General features: G+C 40.9%; 1 protein-coding gene across 6 annotated transcripts in view; it reads left to right on the top strand.

Moving 5' to 3' along the window:
• Nucleotides 1–21,885, top strand: part of smoc1 (SPARC related modular calcium binding 1) — a 60,704-nt gene that overhangs the window by 22,363 nt on the left and 16,456 nt on the right. For 4 of the 6 annotated variants that reach the window (XM_084045284.1, XM_084045283.1, XM_084045281.1 and 1 more), the window contains exons 4-10: nucleotides 3,076–3,188; nucleotides 3,421–3,520; nucleotides 6,956–7,003; nucleotides 10,807–10,896; nucleotides 12,078–12,158; nucleotides 18,278–18,470; nucleotides 19,994–20,076. In XM_084045284.1, coding sequence (XP_083901410.1) covers nucleotides 3,076–3,188; nucleotides 3,421–3,520; nucleotides 6,956–7,003; nucleotides 10,807–10,896; nucleotides 12,078–12,158; nucleotides 18,278–18,470; nucleotides 19,994–20,076 — 708 coding nt within the window. The remainder of the gene's footprint in view (nucleotides 1–3,075; nucleotides 3,189–3,420; nucleotides 3,521–6,955; nucleotides 7,004–10,806; nucleotides 10,897–12,077; nucleotides 12,159–18,277; nucleotides 18,471–19,993; nucleotides 20,077–21,885) is intronic. The other 2 variants (XM_084045285.1, XM_084045286.1) reach the window with 2 other exon arrangements.

The raw sequence follows: 21,885 nt of genomic DNA, 5'->3' as shown, positions 1-21,885 counted from the left end.
AGCGGTCAGGACCCATTATGGGTACGGGGTTGTTTGTGGTAAGTCCCCATCTGAGAGCAGTGCAAGCGTATTTTAATGAGCCTGCATCCCAAAACAAGACTGAATTAAATCAGGTTTTAAAGGTCTGGGAAGTCTTTTTGTTTATCTTCTATCTGTTCTGCTTGATGACATCATCGCCCACGCCCAGTGTTTTCACTGAGCGTTCCGTTTTGAGCCGCTAACTGTGTGTTGTGTTTTTAACCATTACCCAGAGATGGGTTATGTAGAAGAGCATACATGCACTTTTTTTCATCACTAGCAACACCACATGAACCCATGTATAAATCAAGCAACACATGCTTGATTTATACTCCATCGTATGGCGGTGTCGAGTGGCAAAAATAGCAGATCTGCAAGCTTGTAACGTAGCGGATACGATGAGTTATGACCTTATAGATCGCCTATATTCAAGCTTGCAGATTGGCCATTTTCGAGCTTATAGATCATCTATTTTCGAATGTGTAGATCTGCAATTAAATCAGACAGTAATCTGAGTTATGTTTAGTTTAGATGAATTCTAGTTTATTATTTAAGATTAGTTCCAGATACCAAAGAGTAGCTTGAGTAGTGAATGATACAACAAAAACATGCACAGCAATAATAAACATACATAAAAATACACAGTCACATCTGTGGGAGCTTGCCAGTTCTCCACTGGAGTATCTGGTGTCCTGCTGAAGGACACATTGACAGTAGAGATTCATGTCCTTGGCCTGGCCCCTCAGAGCTGCAGTGACACAAATTCAGCTTTATCTGTGGTTTGAAGATGTTGACCAACACACTTTTAAGTAGACAAATCACGCTGCAATACTAATTTCATACTTTCAGGCTTGCTTTGGTGCCTAGAGGTGTAGTGGTAACTTTTCAATATACAATCATGACCATCGTTGGACTTAGAATATACTAGCACAAACCAAGCTGTGTTCCTCATAGCTTACAGTACATCAGTGTACCTACATATGGCAAGCCATCTATCACTGAGTGAAGCCAGTGAAAGGCAGATCAGCAGGTGGTTAATGTTTAACCTGTACTGGGCATAGAGTGTGGAAGCATGTGTTGAGTACTGTACATTATGCACACTACGGTGTGATACTCTGAATAGGACCCACACAAAATTGTTAGTGTTAATGTAACTCTGAGAGTGTAAACATTTACCCAAAGGTAAAGTTCAGGCCTTGTTTACTGTTTTTGGGCGGTGCAACCGCCCCTATATGTGAGGTTTGGACATTTGGACCCACTGCACCCCCCCAACCCTGCGCTGTGATTGGCCACCATTGTACCCCCCTAACCCTGCACCGTGATTGGCCACCATGAGACTATTCCGGACTGTGATTGGCTAGAAACACATGACACATGTGCATAGCCCTATAAATAGGACTATGCACTTAAAAAAAACACTTTTATGTTTTTTTTAAGTGAATAACTTCCATCACTGTGATGACCACTGTGACCACACCGCCCACTTCACACTGGGTGTGATTTTTACTGAGCAGGAGCTATTGTTGAGACTTTGTTTTGTGGAAGTGAAATTTGGTTCCAGTTTAGGTCAAGTAAAGTCCAATTTAATGATATAGCACATTTTATTATGCTTAGTTTAGTTGATTTAATCAGAGTTATTGTTTAGATTAATTCTAGTTTATTATTTCAGTCTAGTTCCAGTATACTCAAGAGTAGTTTGAGCAGTGATAAAACAAAAACATGCGCAGCAATAATAAATATAAATGAAAATAAATTAGATGGTGAATAAAGATGATTCATCATTCTAGAAACTTGTAGGATGTGTAGTGTAATTTGTATGGGAACTTGAGTTGCCTTTTTTTCCTCCAAAATTCTAAATATGTGAGTAATGCCTCTTTTGACTAGCTGTGATGAGCTATAGTGCTGTTTAGGCTGCAACTGGATGTATGGAGGGACTGGGAGGGAAGGAAACGAGGGTCTTGTGTTTTATGGATGTCTGAGTCATGAAGCGTCTTGAAGCCTTTTATGCTGTGAAATCCTGATCCTGTTAATTAGACTCGGGTTCATTTGGTTACACATGTAACCAAATTAACCCGTAAAGGGTCCATTTGGTTTACATTTGTTGGCGAGTTACAAATGGATAAAATAGGTCTGGACTCCAAATAATCTGGACTCCAAATGATGAATGAAAATGATTCAACATTTCACAGATAGGAAGTTGAAAAACAAGGAAGCGTATTTGATCAAATAGAATACATTTTCTGTTACTGCATCGTCTATTTCTCGCTTCAAATGTTTTCAAAAACATTCTTGAGAACAACATTTAGGTGCAAATGACATTGTGTGTTTGTTTACATGGCTGTCATGTTGGATACAGCATAAAATCAAGCAGCGCAGGTTGATATGAGCAAGTGCTCTGTGTCTTTGATTAGACAGAGGTCTGTTATTGAGCTCATCGGTCATTATCCAGAAACAACACACCGCTGAATTCAGCGATTGACCAATCAGAATCAAGCATTCAACCAAGCCGTGTAATAATAAATAATAATCAACACTAATCAAATACAGTATATGTATCAAATATAAATGACCAGGTACAAATGATCAGAGATATAAAATCAAATTATATGGATCTCGGGATCCGCATGGGAATGGCGTGGCTCCAATGTGGATCTTGGACCAGGATCTTGGATGAGGTTAGTCATCTGTGTCGTAATGGATATATGACATATGTCTCAAAATTTGTGCAAGATTGCAGCCTGATTGACCTCATTGAATTCCATTCTAAAATTAAATTAAATATTTAAGAAATATTGAAAAGACATAAAGAAATGCATGATAGTTGACATACTGACTCTCTCTATACACAAGATATTTGTTGCTGATTGGTTCAGCGGTTTGAAAAATCTCCAGACAAACACACAGACACACACACACAGACCGATCCTCTTATAGATGGCTAGCCTCCAGCAGATCTATGCCGTAAGAAGAAGGAAAATACAGTATACCTGGTCAGTGGACATAGTTTTACAAGGTGGAATGTGAAAGCTGTCGTGGCTCACGTTGTGATTTTTACAGATGGAGGACAATCCAAATGTCGAGTTGAGAGGAGCCAGGCCCTGGAACAGGCCAAGAGGCCGCAGGCGTCCACCTTCATCCCAGAATGCAATGAAGACGGGACGTTCGCCCAGGTCTGTATGACTGCCTTCATTTATCTCCTCTCTTCTATGTCTGTCTTTGGCTCTCACCTTGTCTCACTCACTCACTCTCTCTGTCTCTGTCTGGCTTATTGTCTGTCTGCATTTGTTCAGACTTTTTATTAGCTGACTTTATTTATCATGACATACTAAATATGCTATTGTACGTGTTATTGTATATTTCCTATCTTATGTATGACTAATTTGTATGTTTCCGACTCCCCAGGTTCAGTGCCACACTTTGACTGGGTACTGTTGGTGCGTGACTAGTGATGGCAAACCAGTGAGTGGTTCCTCTGTACACAACAGGACCCCAGTGTGTTCAGGTACTGGCACAGAGGACCTGGTAGGCTGGAGAAAGAGACTTCTAGCCATTAACCACATAAACCCTAGCGTCCCAATTCTGGGCATGTCATAATATGCGAACATTCTGTGAAAACAGGCAAAGATTTGGCAAAAATAGCAGATCTATAATTGTCCATGTAGCCTATTAAAAAACAAACCTGTACCTTTTGACAACAAGGAGTTTGAGGTCCTACTCCTCTGGAGGATCTAGAATCATATCCTGAGAATGCGTATCCCCCGCGCCTGTCCTACATTGATTTGTTCTTCGTGTCTGCCTCGGCAAAGAAAAATACTTAAAAAAAGACTTCTCATATTGCAATTTACATAATAATTATTTTCCAAGTAGTCATGGCTACCAAAGCATCAACTCATCACTGTCTTGAGTGAATGAATGAATGTTGAAATTAATTTCGGAGATAAAAAAAAACATAAAATACAAAAATAATACACAATACTAATGCATTAAAAACATTAAAAACAAAATAATGCACAATAATAATAATCATAATTCCTATACAATAACAGGAGTAGGAATGAAGCTATGCTTATCTGGTCCTAACCCTATTCTTACCTCAATGACCAGTGGAAAGCCTCACTACTGTTCCTCCCCCAAAAAATCTTTGCTGTAATCATCTTTGTTTGGTACAGATTTAGCCAGCGTATAAGTTCCCATTTCCAGCATTTATATCCCGTAATACTATTGCAGGATATTTCCTATATCTGAACTGGCCTCAGTCTGCTAGTATGCACACAGTAAAATCCTGAGTCTTCATTTAACTCAGAGAGTGAACAAATGGAACCAAATGGATTTGTACACTCTCTGAGTTAAATGAACGCTCAGGGTTTTACTGTACACACATTTAGGAAAGTGATCCGTCTGTGGAAGGCCACAAAGCCACTGCGGTGTTGAGATTACAGTTTACTGTTAGTAAAGAGGGGCACACAGCCAGATGTGTAGTGTATGTCATCTGGCGTAGCAGGTGCGAGGTCAGGAAGAGAGGGCTAATAGCCATCCATCCAGGGGCCTCTTAACCCCCTCCATCCCCTGTCCTCCCCCGCCCCCCTCAACCCTCACCTAATGCTTGATTTATACTTGGTTGCGTGGCGCGTTGCGCAGCGAAAATAGCAGATCTGCAAACTCGCAAAGCATCACTCCGCCACGCGTTGTGAGCATTGTAGATCTGCCTTTTTGTGGTGCGCAACACCGGCACGCTAGTAAGTAGAAATTGCGCTTAACTGCTCTCAGCAGGCCAGAGCAGAGTAGAGAGAAGCAGGCTTCTCTGGTCGCTGTTCAACCTGGATGGGAACACTTTATGATAATCACCATCATTTTCTCTGTGAAGATAATACACAGGGGCCTTTGCCAGAACGTGGCTTTGTGGAGCCGCGAGAGCATATGGTGCAAATTTGGTGTGGAGAGAGCAGTGAGAGAGTGGTTGCATGCCGCTCTCTCTGGCTGGCTCTGTGTGTGTGCGTGTCTCTCTCTCTCTCTCTCTCTCTCTCTTTCTCTTTCTCTTTCTCTTTCTCTCTCTCTCTCTCTCTCTCTCTCTCTCTCCTTGCTTCCTCTTTCTCTTAGTCTCTATCCCCATGGTGTCTATCCCTTTGCCCTCTCTCTCTCTCGCTCTTTCTCGCTCTCGCTCGCTCGCTCTCTCTCTCTCTCTCTCTCTCTGTCACCTGTATGATCCCAGATTCAACCTGTGGCCACGCATCATTTCTTCACTCATCATTAACGCTCACATACCGAAGATGGAAATAATGTGTCCATTCATAGCCAAGAGCAGTTCAGTTTTCTGTTCTGAATAATGCACAGTATAAGAAAGCAGATTACGACACATCGCACAGTGTCTACCAGTCTCCCCTTGTGTCCTGCATAAGCTCCAATATTTTCGTTGTTTCTTGCAAAGGTGTATGTACCCCACTGTCAGCCTCAAACAAACACTGACTCAGACACCAGGGGCCAGTTGCACCACCTCACACTAAGTTCAAACGTAGCCCAGTTATAGCTTAAATGGCTTTTAAAAAAGCCATTTAACCCATTTAGCCGGGAAAGTGTCTGTGTCATTTTAGATTTCTTTGGCTATTAAAAAATAGCATATATACAAGCTCATAGCGTGGCACCGAGTGCCGCACTATGAGCTTGTAGATCTGCTATTTTTTGTTTTTTTATGTGAAAATTTGTGCAAATCTTTAAATATATATAATTTAAGAAATATATATTCAAAGATTTGCACACATTTTCACGCTTTTTCCAAAAATAGCAGATCTACAAGCTCATAGCGCGGCACTCTGTGCCGCGCTATGAGCTTGTATATCTGCTATTTTTGAATAGCCAAAGAAATCTAAAATGACAGAGATACTTTCCTGGATTGAATGTGTTTAAGCTATAACTAGGCTAAGTTTGAACTTAGTGTGAGGTGGTGCAACTGGCCCCAGAGGATTAATAGCAGTGGCTCTCTCGTTCTGGTCCTGGGGATTCCAGAGTAGGCTTCTACTGTTTTTTGTTTTGTTAATGTTAACGACAGGACTGGAGTTGAGAAGCCACTGCCTTACAGTACTGTATGTGTTACTGCAGTCTGCACCTAATAACTCTGCCCTCAATGCGCTCTCATTGCAAACAGCGTTTAACTCACAACTTCAGATGCCCCCCTCTACACCCTTTGACCCAAATCAATCATTTCACATACATTTGCAGGAAACTTCCGTGAGTTTATGGGAACTCATGCTGGGACAAGTGGATTGACAGGTAGTAAATTTAATTCCAATTGCCTTCATCTAAATCCCCCCCTCACACCTCATATTGTAATGGGTTTGAGTCGTATTTAATTTCTTTTTGGCCTATTCCCTCAGTATCCATGCATGCCACTTGACTTCCTGCATGCACAAAATCAGTTAACGTGTCTCAATATGATCATAACGGCTCACCCGCTGAATCAATAATCACAGATACATGTAGCTCTCAGTTTTGCCATATTTGGTGCTAAAATATTAAAATATTTGTTTTATATTGTTCAAATCTTGGGCCTTGGGTGGTATAATGGGACCGTATGGGAGTGGATTGGTCTACTATTTTGTGCTGTCTGCTGAGTTGATGAGGGAAAAAGGTTTTTCCTTTCTTCCAAAATTAGATCCAGCCGTTTGGATTCAATGATTGAGATTTTATTGACATAATACATACATGAACATGCATATCTGTAAAAATGATAAAACACCAAAAAGCTTGAGAGCTTATACAGTATTTAAGACAGTCACCTGCAAAACAATTGTTTGTAATGTGTGACTATTATTTGAATGATTTGAGTTTTTGCTGAAAATATAAAATGCTATTTAGGAGAGAAACCTTTTGCTTGTATTGGAGGGAGGACTGCTGCTGTTGTCCAGTGAGTGTCCAATGCAAATGTTGTGGTTTCTCTCTGAAGGGTCAGTAACCGACAAACCACCTGGGCCCCCCAGCTCTGGGAGAAAAGGTGAGTTGAGATCTGCTGTAAGGTGTGTGTGTGTGTGTGTGTGTGTGTGTGTGTGTGTGTGTGTGTGTGTGTGTGTGTGTGTGTGTGTGTGTGTGTGTGTGTGTGTGTGTGTGTGTGTGTGTGTGTGTGTGTGTGTGTGTGTGTGTGTGTGTGTGTGTGTGTGTGTGTGCGTGCGTGCGTGCGTGCGTGCGTGCGTGCGTGGGAGACCTTGTGTGATGCTTACTGTATACAGTACATGTGTAGATGCATTTGCGTGTTTGTGTATGTGTTTTACATAATGTAAAGTTCAACATCTCTTTTGACCTGCTTTCGTTACATTTGTGTACAAAGTCCAAATGTGTGCAAAGTTGGAAGATACAACCCCCACTGTTTTTAATGTTTTTAAAGAAAGAAAGAAAGAATTGTGCTCAAAATGTAAAACTAGCCTAACATGTGTCTAAATCAATTAATGTGTAAGGCTACAAATTCACAGACTTTGACCTTTCACAGGTGATTTGTACATGACCTGCCTATTCTGTTTATGGCAGTGTTTGTTGGACACAGACTATTAGACTTTTTATTAGAGTTTACAGTAGGTAAATTTGTAGCCATTGTGCTTTAAGTTAACACACTGGGATGAACATTCTGCATACTGTGTCTCTTGCCAAGCACACATAATATATATTCATTCATTACTGCGTTTTCTCTTTGTCCTATAGCAACATTCTATGTATCAAAGCTGCTATACAAATAAAGTTGATTATATATATATATTTATAATCATATATAACGGTTGCCTTCAAAATAGCTTTGGCAGCTAAATCAATCTTGGGGAAAGTTGCAGGTAAAAAAAAGTGCTGTGTGTCGTGCTCCAGAGATTCCTCACCTCTGGCAGTGGAGCAAGCTATCCTCTTGACCAGACTACCCCCCCCCCCCCCCCACACACACACACTTTCCCCCCTGAAACCCCAAACTAGATATAGATACATTCTTTACACCTCCAAAGGACACAAGGTTTACTACTGTAAACCACCCCTTGTCTTTTCCTAGCCCCTAGGGTGGTGTATACCGGTGGAGCCTTAATGTGCTTGAGTGGTGTGTGTGTTGTGTGTGTGTGTTGGGAGGGGAGGGGAGGGGGCGGGGGGTTGGTTGGTGGGGGGGGGGGGGGCAGCAGATGCATGTGTGTGCTGGACTGGTCTTTCCCCCTTTGTAGCCAAATGGACCCATTTGGTTACATTTCTACACTCTCTAAATTACAAATGAACATTGAGGATTTTACTGTGTACTTGACAAATAATTATTGTTTTAATCTACTTTCAGCAGCAGCTGATAAGTGCTATTTATGACATCAGACATTTCAATACAGATGTTTACAACACATAAAAAACACTATGTTTTTACTGTAACAGTTAGTGTAATCACATTGGATAATGCAAAGTGTAACAGAAGCATTTCATTGAGTTACTAAACAGTTATAGTAAACAGAATGAATTCTACATACATATGTGTACATTCAAGTCACGGGAAGTGATACTTAACTATGGAATATAGCTGTGGAAATGTGATGGGGTTTAGTTATTAAAGCTGCTGCCATCACAAGACTCCTCAGTCGTTCGCATTTGGTTGGAATGTTCCGGTGACTACAAGACTGGATACACACAGGTAAGTATTTAAGGCAGCTCAATTCACTGAAAAAGGGAAAGTACCCACACACTGTTTTTGTGTTCCTGAGTATGATTTATTTATTTAATTGGATAATTTCTTACTGTGAACACGTTTTGCTCAAGTCTGGTCTTCGTCAGGTAAAGGTGATCACGTAATCACGTGGATTGTGTACTGTACATACAATCAGTGTTATTCAAAAACTAGACCATACCCGGTCGACGCATCCGTGGGGGGATATGCGCACATGATCTGGCAACCCGGGAGGCGACATTGTTTCACACATAAACGCTAATAAGAAGCTGAGATTTGATGAAATTGAAAAACGGGCTTCACAGTTAAGTTCAGATGGTAATGGTCAATGGCTGTGTGCAAAATCAGAGCAATTGCTCCAGCCACTGAGGAGAAAACTGAGGAGAACCGGGTAGCTTCACGCACCACTACAGACAGACTCACCCCTTATTAGAATTGTAGTAGGATAATATAGTTCATGTTGTAGTGTAGTAGCAAGACGTCTGAAGACCTTACTTGCAGTACCTAGAGTCCGTGCTGCTCATTACACCCAAATGAAAATGTTGGCTCAAGAAGGATGGTACCAGAGGAAAGGCTATAGGGTCACCAAAATTCAGTAGGCTTCATCGTGAATCTCACTACATTATGAGATATCCTTAGTGCAAAGCTGACATTTTGGCCTAAAGGAAAGGTCATGGGGTTACGCAAATAGTTGGGGTTCATCATCCAGGGAGCATGACTTTAAAAGTTTCATGGCAATCTGCCCAATATATTTTAAGATTAAGTGGAAGGTTTGACCTAAGACGGCGAACAGATCGGCATAAATTTAAACTACTTCGTCTATGACCAGCCTAATTACAGTATAAGACAATGGCATGTGTGGTCTGTAAATACAGGTGTGTTCACATTTACCCGATGAAGACCAGACTTGGTGAAAACATTGCGCTCCCAGCAAGATATAATCCAATAAAAAATAAATCCTTCTGGGGAACACAAAAGCAGTCGGCAGGTATTTTCTATTTTTCTTTAATTATTTTTTGCTACCCAACGCCTGCAAAATTACTATGGATGTGTGTGTTTCTTTGAGACCTTTAGCCCAGCACAAGACTGGAAGATGACCTATTCACTAGACCTGAATTAATTATGACTTGAAATCCTTTAAACTTCTTTCAGCAGAAAAATGGGCAGTTGTTTGACATTTGGGATAATCTAATTGAACCTCTATTTGTGCCAGGTGAGATTAATCTATTCTAGAGACATAGTTGGAGTCACTTCAAATGCTAATTTGAACCAGATCTGCTTTGAAATATTTCGCTTCCCCTTTCCTTATCTACTGGCACCCTAGTCCACCCTAATACAGAATTCATAGGGAATTATTTATTACAATTTAATGAGCTTTAGTTTAGCGAATGTGAACATGAATATTGCTTTCCCAAAGCTAGAACAATATTATGGGGCGTGCTTTAATGTGGGGAGAAACAAATACAGACTGAACTGAAAAACACATAGGAGGAAACCGGCAAAATCTTAGCTCTTGAACACTGCTGGTGTACTGTATTTATCCAACAAACAATTGAGATTAATCTTCTCCTGTTCTTTAGTAGTGGGGCAGCCTTTCTTTTGTACGTTTTTTGTTGTTTCCTTTGTCAACTGTACCCCCATAGAAAGCTACATGAGAGCAGGTGTACACCTGCAGCGCTCATGCGGGCTACAGTCAAGAGAGATTCTTGATTGGGGGGGGTCTCCTCATTCTTGTGTCTGTGTATGTGTGCACTGCTTCTGAGCATACGCACTTGTGTGTAGGGATGCATGGTGGATGTATCGTATATGTGATAGCCTTATCATGCTGGTGTGAGAACGAATGCCTATGAAAGGAGTTAATTTCCTGTGTGCAAGTGAGATATACAGTAGACGTGTATGTGGGAGGTCTGTCTCCATGATTCTGTGATTCAGTCTCTTATTTAGTCTGACTTTATCTCTAGTCTCACTCTTTATTCTCTCTCTCTCTCTCTCTCTCTCTCTCTCTCTCTCTCTCTCTCTCTCTCTCTCTCTCTCTCTCATATTACTCTGCTCTCTTGGCCGGGCCATGTGCAAATCCCAACCATTCAACAGTTCTGGAGAGTAGATTGTATTAACCTCAATAATGGTAGTCTCCTTCCGTTTCTTTCTCACCCTGAACCCAGATGATGGCTCCAAGCCCACGCCCACCATGGAGACCCACGTCCTCCCTGAAGGTGAAGGTAGGTTCTCTCCATTCTTAACCACATGATCACTAGCGTCCCTATTCTGGGCATGTTATAATAGGCAAACATTCGGCGAAAGTAGCCGGTCAACACGCCCCATTGGGAGATCGGCTTTTTTCTGCGAAGATATTTGGGGTAGAGGGATGGAGATGGCATACTACAGACCCTGGGGGACCCCGGTCAACAAAGTATGTAGGGTTTTAAGTGGGTAAAACAACAGTTATCTCATCTCATCAGATGCAGCCTGTGGTTATGTAACTTGCAGTCTAGTGTCTTCCTTCTCTCACTCTCAAATCATTCATGCTTCTGTCTTTGGGTTTTGATTGATTGAATTGATTGAATACTTTATTAACAGTTTGCAAAAAGTACAAAGGTACAGTTATACAATAATGCTGATTGGATTATTGAAAGGATAACAAAAAACAAACAAAAACATCCATTGTGGTTCTATCTATTCAATTAATGGTAATACTTGCTCATAAGGTACCCGTAATTAACGCTTCATTTATGATTACTTAATTATTTAAGTGTTAATTAAGCGTTAATTAAGCATTAAGTAAGCATTATTTCATCATTCCTTGAAATTCATCATTAGTTAACATCATTAGTTAATCATTAGTTAAGCAAAGTTACTTAATACATGAACTACAAGGAATTTATGATGAATTCATGATGAATTAACGCTTAAATAATGTATTAGGTAATCATAAATGAAGCATTAATTACAGGTACCTTATGAGCAAGTGTTACCAATTAATCAAGTACAGGTTCATTAATGCATTAATCTATGAATCTGTTTTCCGCATACATGTATACTTGTATCGCTATTGTTCTGTAGTCCATCTATGCATTCATCACGCATAGATGGAATCATTTATATTAAAGTAAGCTTTCCATGTATATCATTTAGAACATGGCGCGAATAACAATCAACACCAATAATTGTGTATACCTCTTATTTTGTCCATGCAACAAGTATTATTTTAAAACAAGACTCAATGAAGGGGAGGGAGACAGAGGGACAATTTCACTCACACCTGATTATGCTGACCAGCACTGATCAGTGCAATAACCCTGGCAACGCCGGGCAAGCTGACAACGCAGTGTCTACATTTACATGAATAATAGATATGGGCAATCTTAGTGAACATCTTTGATTTGTCCTTCTGTACTTGCAGAGATCACTGCTCCCACACTGTGGATCAAACAGTTGGTTTATAAAGAGAACAAGCAGAACAGCTCCAACTCCAGGAGGCCAGGTGAGGGAAACCCATTTACTGCACCCATACACCACTGTACACAGATACATATACTGTACATCACTGTACACCAAATACATACTGTATCCATAAACCACTGTACACCAAATATATACTGTACACCACTGTACACCAAATATATACTGTACGCCAAATACATATACTGTACACCACAAGTGAATGGCCTACATTGTTGTGTAAGAGTGTCGCGTAAAAGTTGTGAAATGCGTGGCTTGTAGATCTGCCATTTTATCTACTTTTGAAAATGGTTTTAAATGAAAGTGGTTAAGTCTGTCTGTCGTTTTTTATGAATATTTATAAGAGCTTGGGACTAAATAATAACTACATTGGATTCACTGGAACACAGGTTTCAATTTCCTGAAAAGTAACGGGTTTTTACACAACAGTGTTGTTATACTGACCACACTCTTTCCTGATCTTCCTCTTGAATCACGTCTTCGGAAATTGATTGTGTGATTATGAAATATTGAGCATATTGGTTCCTGGGAATTACTTACATTTCCTGTAACAGTTACCGGTGTGTCACCTCTTTCGCCTCTTACATAGACTCTAAAATATGCTAATGTTATAGACAAAATGCTTTTAGCAAACCAGTCTCGCCTCAGTACACTGTCCGTACATGATCAAACATACCACTACACCACAAGCTCCCATGAATAATTATTCTATTTTAGTTTATTTTCACAATAATAAAACTAAACAAATACAACGATATGATGTACAATGTTAACAGAAGTACTATGATGAAGCCAGAGTTTTCTACTGTACATCCAGATTCCACCAATAATTAATGTTGCACCCCTCAACAGGCAGCTGCTACTACACCACTGTTTTGACGACATTATTGAGGGGGGAAAAGCCTCTTGTGATAACTAAATAAATTGTATACTTTGAAAACGTCAATATGGCTCCAGTCTAATTCGTTGCAAACCTTTTCGTGTTTTCCACCAGGTTCTGAGATGAAATGTAAAACATTTTCAAGGAAAATCCAGGCCATGCTCCGCGCTGCTGGGATTAGGTTTCTCTAGTTTCTTTCCTTTGGTGTAATTTGTTTAGCTTTCTCTGTCTCCATGTTCACTGCCCTCTAGGCATGCCCAGTCCACTGGGCTGCTTTCACGCTCCCTGCACCCAGTCACAGAGTGAGGTTGGTGGGGGGTTTGTGGGTCTGCGTATGTGTGTGTACGGGCGCACAGTAAAATCCTCAGTGCTAAGTTAACTCAGAGACTGTACAAATGTAACCATTTGTACAGTCCACTCTTGGAGTTACAAATGGATAAATTATCACAGTGTGTGTGCGTGTGCGTGTGCGTGTGTGTGTGTGTGTGTGTGTGTGTGTGTGTGTGGATCCATGTGACCAAGTGTGAAACTCAGCATTGGTGTATGCACAGTACCTGTTGGTGAATATTTGAGTATGGATGTACACAAGACATACATCCATTCATGCATGCGTGTGTCTATACATGCATGCAGGCATGTATTTGTGAGTACTCACATGCTTACATGAAGTGAGCATGTATATGTGTAACGTGTAAGTAGTGCTAAATACCATTGCACCTAAACATGGGCTCCAAATCGCTTCTACAGTAGTTGTAGGTACCATTTTATTCATTACAGTGATTGATGTTTATTCGATCTGCTCTCTGTCCGGCATCCACGCTACACTTCTGTGCACAGGAGTGTGAAAGGAGTTTGGTTGTAGCATAAGGAGGATATCAGGGAGGCAAGACAGGGAAGTGGTTAACTTTGAGTGATGGTGTTCCAACAGGGGAATTTGAAGTTGGGGGCGGGGGGAGTGAGGAAGGACTGTATTTAATGGACAGATATTCACTGTGACAGCGCTTTGAAACTGCTATGGAAACACCGGCTTCCTGTTTCTGATTAGCATTCGACGTCCTGCGAGGGACGGAGGACATGGCCGACAGAGGGGATTTGTCAACACTTGAGAGGCTTAGAGAGGAGAGTGTGCGTGTGTGTGTGTGTCTGCGTGCGCACGCGTGTGTGTGTGTGTGTGTGTGTGTATGGGTAGTTGGGCGAGTGAGTGTGTGTGGGTGAATATGCATTTGTACAAAGCTGTATTTTTGTTTGTAGGTCTATTTGTGTTTTGGGATGTTGCAGTGAGGTTGTTAAATTAAGTGGCACTAGTCACTAGATATAGTTATAGGGTGAATTAAATTAAAACTGTGAGCTGCTACTACAAGACATTATTAGTCAGAGTACTTTGGAGAAGAATATCTCTTTTTATGTACCTTTTTCTCACCCTCTGGTTGGAAAACCTGAGAGCTCAAACACTTTGAAGAGTTTGACAAGTACAACATTATTAACAAGATTCCTTTCCCTTTCTTACTCTAATCCTTGCTCTCTGTATCCCTCCCCATCAATGTTCTGCCTATGTCCATTCTCCCTATGTCTTCCCTTCTTTCACTGTCTCTTTCTGCCTGTCTTCCTTGGAAAAGCTGAGTGCTCACCATGAGAAGCCCTCCTGCGTTCTCACTTAAAGTGCTCCGTTCATTCATTGGCTCCTTGTCTCTGGCTATTCCGTAACTCTGATTTAGGGAGATGTATTGAGTGGAAGTGTGTGTTTGCTTGGGCAAGAACAAAAAAAAACTACCGAAAGCCAATTTTTCAAACCAAGGCAGCCATGTCAGGTTTTGACACAATGTTGTTCGAGTACTGCAAAGAGAAGAGAAAAAATAAACATAAACAATACATGCTCTGTCATAGAGAACATTTATAACCTGTAACAGAGAGCAGAACATTTGAGCAGCCGTAAACCACCAGCTTCCCTCTTCATGGGCTAATGAAAGCACAGCAATAGGGCTGGGTGATATGAACAAAATCTAATAGCAAAATGTTTGACCAAATACCTCAATATCGATATTGTGACGATAACACTGTATTGGGATTGTGACACTAATACATTTCTTTTTTTTACATTTTCAAACACATTGTGAAAGATTTGTGCAACCAACTCTGGATCTTTACAGATTGGATGTGTGTTGTCCTAAACAGCACTTTTATTTTTAGGGAACCTACTCTTTATCATCTGCCTCTTTCTTTTTTATCTAGAATCGCCCGTCTCTTTGTCATAGACACACACACGCACACACACGCGCACTTTCCACAGTTTTTACAGCACAGAATGCTCCAGAGAGTATTGCCGTGATTAGACCACAGCTGAAAGTGATTGGAGTGTAGCGAAGAAGAGAAAGAGTGTGTGCGTGTGTGTGTGTGTGTGTGTGTGTGCGTGTGTGTGTGCGCGGGCGATATTGCTGGACTAGTGTCTAAAAGAAATGGAGAGAGATTGAAAGAGGGAAGGAAGAAGAGAGGTTTGGGGATAGTGAGATAGTGGGATGGATTGAAAGCGTGAGGAGGGAAAGAGAGGGAGGATAGAAAGAAGACAGGGAAAGAGAGTGGGATATAAAAAGAGGAAGAGGGCTTTCTCTGATTTCACTGTGGATTGTTGGACTGTCATTTTGCATTCCTCTAATAATCACAGAAGTAGGTCCAGCTCTTGGTTAAAGATCTCACACACACACACACGCACACGCACACACACGCACACGCACTTACGAACTCCACCCCAACTCAGTCTTACTTGTACACTTCTTTTAGGGACACTGATCTGTTTCTAAATGTTCTGCAAATGTTCTGCATTTCCAATGCAGTCCCTATCATTGGAGCAAGTGAATTGGAAAACAAAAATGAAACCTCCCCCATCAATAAACAGTAAATAGAGCAGAAATGAATCTTTGTGAGGCGGCTCAGGACGAGAAGCATGTAGATTAAGTTTCACGTACACACAAGAAACTTGCGGGGGCTTACAGAGCCTGTGTCCAGCCTTTTTCCATTTGAATGTATAAAAAACAAATTTCTTTTGGGAATCGCACTGCCTGGCGCCAGCATACCCCTCTGTATAATAAACAGTGCTAAATAATTTTGATGTGAAGAGACCTTGGCAAGGAGTGGAGCGGCCGCACAGCGCTAAGAACACTTGAGCGTGAGCCCTCTGTGGAAAAGTTCTGGGGGAACGGAGGGGGACACGCTTGGCCTTGTGATGGCAACTTTGCTCAGAAAGCAGGCGTACATCCTCTCTCTCTCACACGCACGCATGCACGCGCACACACACACACACGCACGCACACACGCGCACGCACACAAGCGCACTCACACGCACACGCACACACACACACACACACACACACACACACACACACACACACACACACACACACACACACACACACACACACACACACACACACACACACACACACACACACACACACACACACATATACATGCACACACTTGTGCTGTAGATGCATACATGCAGACAGACAACTAGACACACATCAGACCAGGCTAGGTCCCACTTACAGTGGGTCTTGAGATGATAACTTACAGTATTTGTAGGTTTAACGCCCAATGTGGTGCTAGAGATATTACAGTGTGCAGACAAAGATTAAAGGGTTAATTAAGGGTTAATTTATACTGGGAAGAGTTTGCCAAAAATACCTGATCTACAAGATCGCACACTTTAGTACTACGGATTATGACTTAGGCTTTACAATGTACAGTAAACCGCTATCTGAGAAGCATGTGTCAACTGTGGCTTGGCTAGTTCTATACATTTCTTGGTAAATGACCACTTTTATCAGTTTACAGCAATGTGGTAAGCACCAGTTTCCCCCCCAGGGTTTTTCAGTATTTATTTAGTTTGCTGTGGGTGTGGGTTTTGTAAATCCTCTAAATGAAGTTGACTTACAGTGTACTAGCTGCCTTCGTGTCCCATTAGAGGTAATATGGAGACATGTTAAACAGCCTCTGCTGGACCCAGTGGGTGTTCAGACCACCTCATCAAAGCAATCCAAACTAAATGAACCAAATGCACCCGATTTGGTGCCATTTGTATGCTCTCAGAGTTAAATGAACAGTCTGGATTTTAGAGTGTAGTGTGTCCATCCTCCAAATGGCTATATCAGGTACCATACTTGCCTGAATACCCCTTGAGCTCAAACTACAGTACCTGTGTGATACAACTTAGCTCTGCGCTGTGAGGAACCATAAAAGGATTCTTCTGTTGTTGCATCGTAATGGTTTATAAACACACTTGATTGTAAAAATGAGCAGAGGTGGACAAAATACTCCACCACAGAACTCAAAGTAGATACTCCTGCAGTCAAACATTATTCAACTGCAAGTGAAAGCTGCTCTGTCAATTTGTACTTGAGTTAAAGTATGGGAGTATTCAAAAGTACAAATTACAAAGTACATTTTCTTTTTTTATTATCAATGCTGTATTGAAATTTAGACATTTCCCCAAAATTCAAAGATTTTCCCTGAAAATCAAAAAATATAAATAAGTGAAAATAGCAGATCTACAAGCTCACAACGTTGTGATGTAATGTGTTTTGAGCTTGTAGTGAAAGTCATCCAAAAATACAAATACTCAAGTGTCCAGATATACCACATACTGTATACTACATGTACTAATAGTACTCAAATAAATGTACTTTGTTACTGGAAAATCAGAAAGAGATAAGTGTTTTTAAAAAAAAAGGAGGTAAAAGGCCCTCTTCATCGCCACAGCAACAGGATTCGCTTTCACATGTGGCCATTGTTCTGCTTTGTCCTTGTCGGTGCGTTGAGAGTGAGCGATGAACTAAATGGAGGTGAATGTAAATACAATGAGGTGAAGGAAGGTTTTACATGAGCATCTCTCAAGTGCTGAGCGCCTGCTGTTGAATGATAGTGGATGAGATTGTGGTGGATGAAAACCCAGTTTAAAGACTAATGCGACCTGGAGAGGGACTGGAAAAGGTCCCTGAGGCCAGTCTGGGGTGAGGGGCTTGGTGTAACAGACAGAAGAATATTGTCTAGAAAACGTTTAGAGAAGAAGAAACACAGCAACCATTCAAAAGCATTTTTCTGTTTTGTAAAGCAATCATTTAATTTGCTATCTTTCACTCCGTCCCACACAACATATTTCTAAGTCCATCGAAGACGGCCCTTAAACAACTTTTTAATTTGTCATGTATGTGTTCATTGTGTGTCAGCAATGATATGTCCGTATTGAGTGTGCTTCTCACGATTTTTAGAGAAGGTTCCCTCTTGTGACCAGGAGAGGCAGAGCGCTTTGGACGAAGCAAGGCAGAATCCCCGTGAGGCAATCTTCATACCAGATTGTGGGCCCGGAGGGCTCTACAAGCCAGTCCAGTGCCACCAGTCGACGGGCTACTGCTGGTGTGTTTTGGTGGACACGGGGCGGCCTATTCCTGGAACCTCCACCAGGTACTATAGGATTACGTCATATCTATCTGTCTGTGTAACTGTCTGTCTGTCTGTTTCTCTATATAGACCTATTATTTACTACTTTAGCACCTGGACACCACTTTAGTATGTTAGAATGTGAAAAATTAAACTCATTGTTTGTTTCATTGGCTCAGAGAATCCTGTAACTGGAAATAGAACTGTCCAATTGCTCAATTTGAATTTCACTACAAACTTTGGCTTGAAAGAAACTCTGAACCCATTCACCACAGTGGCCGATCAGCATGAAAAAAAGTTTTCTTTCACCCCAACAGCAATTTATATCCTAGCAATATCTATCAACAACAGCTTGCTATGACATTTCTTTTCAGTACAACTGCTACTGTTTACATTGTTTTCGAGGAATGGCAAAATCTGAATGAGTTTTTGTGGGCACCATGTCAGGATAATGGATATGATGCAATAGCAAAAAGGACAAAAACTGTTAATGATGCCTTCCGTCCATGTTTTGATATGTTGTCTGAGATTGTTTAAAGGACTTTTATGATTTGTTTTTAGAATGTGAATATTACAATTGAGAAGATTTACTGCAGAAAAAGACAAAGAGATCGGATGTCTAACGGATTGAAAACTTTTGCGGGTCAGTAGATTAGCTATTTTTGGTCTCCGAGGCATCATTATTCTCACTGCAGGGTTTTAAGTTTACAGGATGTGCTATACACCTTTTCTGTGAGAAAAACAAATTGATGAATGAGTTGTGTTACTATTCATACTGTATGAACATGCTACAGATACAACTGAATACAACTTGTGAATGCTGCTGGGAACGCTATATATATATATATGTATTTAGCAAAGTGTGGCTAATGAGGTAGAGTGGTTGTCTCGACTCTCACTCCTCCTGGCATCATTTTCGTTTTTTGTGTTTTTTAAAGTAAAGTTTATTCAAATAGTAGAGACATGTACACATGACCTGGCATCATGTTGAGGAGAAGCGGGGAAACCAGTCCTTGAGCAAGTTAGTGATTCCCTACCTGCTGCCGATGAGCACATTGGTGCTCTGCATTACTGCTTCTGCCATTGGTGTGTGGATAGAATTCATACATTTTAATGCACTGTGGAAAAAGGTGCTATACCAATGCAGACAATTTACCATTTAATCCTCCTGCACTGAAACAATTACTGTAGCAATAGCACTGTAATGTGGTGTAGGTTGCATGCCTTTTGAGGGTCTCTTGGCACCTCACATTATTTTAGCTATATCTGGAATGACAACAGAAAAACAGTTTGTGGTATATCTGGTGCCTTGAATATCCAGTTCCAGCCAAGTGTTTTATCTCTCATTCTTATTTTTCAACTGCATGCTGTATCCATATTTGACTGATCAAATTTACCAGCATTGGCTTGCTAACTCTTTGAAGTCTTTTGGATTCTTCGCACTTTTCCAGGGCATTTTTCATTCTTTCCATCATTCTCTTTGTCCTCTGTGATTTGTCTCTCTCATGCAAGCCTCTCCCCTCTGTCCTCTCTTCGCTCTGTAACAGGTACCAGACCCCAGACTGTGACAGTGCAGCTCGCTCTCGAGTCTCAGACACAGAGGATCCTTTCCAAGGCAGGGATCTGACAGGTCAGATGCCAAGAACTTGGAACCACACATACTCACACATCCTGGCCAAGGATGGAATCCTACTGTGCCTCAAAGACAACCACAAAAGGGCAGCAGGCTGGCCAAGAGATTTAGGATCAATCAAGACCTCATTTTACCATCAAATCTAGATGTGATGGCTGTGATAGTATTCGCCAATAATTTGCAGCATTTGTTTTAACCTGCATGCGGTTCCAGATTTGTAGGGTTTACCAATACAATTAAAAACAGTGACAAATTAATTGCCATTATCAAAAAGTATATTCACTGGAACTAGTTTCACACTCATTTTATTGTCCTTTGTGGCAAACCCTACTCATTTGGCACCAAAGTAGGGCAAAACAAACCATATTGGCAAATACTGTTGACGCAGGTGTTCTCTGACATGCTTCACATACCAGCCAAGACCAACTTTAATGTACTCATGGAAATTATTTTACTCCAAAAAATGCATGCCCTTTCAGTGAACATGATTGTGCTGGATTTCAAGAACAGTGTGTTGTGTCAGTGCACAGCTTGGTAAAATCTGATGTTAATCCACGCGCCCTTTAAGAAGCCACCAAGCCACACTTTGTGGTGTTTGATTCCCTGTGCCGGGAAAGATCAGAGACTCGACTCCAAACCCCAAGGTCATAACCCTTAGCTCTCATACGCCTCTGCCGCTGTTACTGCTCACTTATTTTTTGTTACCCCTGTGTTTCCCCATCATTTAAAAGTTGCATTGTAACTCTTATTTAATTCCCCCATCTGGTGAGTTTACAGAGTCAAGCGTGGCTTCTGACTGCGCAGCAGATGTGTGGTATGTTTTTATGGAAGGTGTGAGTGTTGCAGAGGTGCGGTGGGAAGGCCGCAGAAGGCCACTTGTGGTGTTGGAGACCATGGTGTGTGTGTGTGTGTGTGTGTGTGTGTGTGTGTGTGTGTATGTGTGTATGTGTGTGTGTGTGTGTGTGTGCGTGGTTTGGGCTGGGAGGAGATATTTTGATGTACTGCAGTGGGATGTTCTGAAAGGCCACAACAAAGTGTGAGATTTCATCACAGTCACATAAAGGCTGAAGGGGTGGGTGGGGGGTGGGGGTGCTTGCGATTGCACGCAAGGCTTTGAAAATGAGGAAATAGTTCAGAGGGCTGTTGGCAGGTCCAGTATGTCCACTACTTACTTAACTGTCCCTGGAACCCCACATAATAAAGCAACTTCTGAGCTTTTCATCTGAGACCAGGTGTGGGATACAAATAACTTTCAATTTAGTCAGTCGAAAGATTTTACTTAACAATTCAGATATATTAAAAAAGTAAGTGGTCATTGGGTGTTTTAAGTGAAGTCATTTCATTCCTGAAGTTGTAGGCAGAAACATCTTGTGTTGTTCTTGCATAAATTACATTTATTTTACTTCACTTAACCACTTATAGTGACTTATAGTCACACTATAATGTATTTTAACAGTGATTATAATGCATTATAATTATTATAATGTATCATGACCATTTTTTAAAATAATTATAATAGAATTATGATCCCGACCAAAAAAAGTCTGTGAGTGACCAGTAATTATGATATTACTGTTATGAGTATTTATATATTTGACCTAATAAGTCATTCTAAAATGCTGTATAATGTGTTATGATTGCATTATTAGTACTTGTAGTATAACTGTAATTATACAGTGTTATAAAACAATTACATTGCTTTTATACTTGACCTCATTCTAAATTATAAAATGCTTTATAATGTGTTATGATTATTGTTACAAAGCATTATGAGTATTCATGAGTTCTTATAACTAATTATACAGT

Source organism: Gymnoscopelus microlampas (genome assembly GCF_963454915.1).
Source record: "Gymnoscopelus microlampas genome assembly, chromosome: 20".
In the NCBI taxonomy this organism is placed as follows: Eukaryota; Metazoa; Chordata; class Actinopteri; order Myctophiformes; family Myctophidae; genus Gymnoscopelus; species Gymnoscopelus microlampas.
Note: the sequence above shows the minus strand (reverse complement) of the source record. Positions and strands in the feature narration are given on the sequence as shown.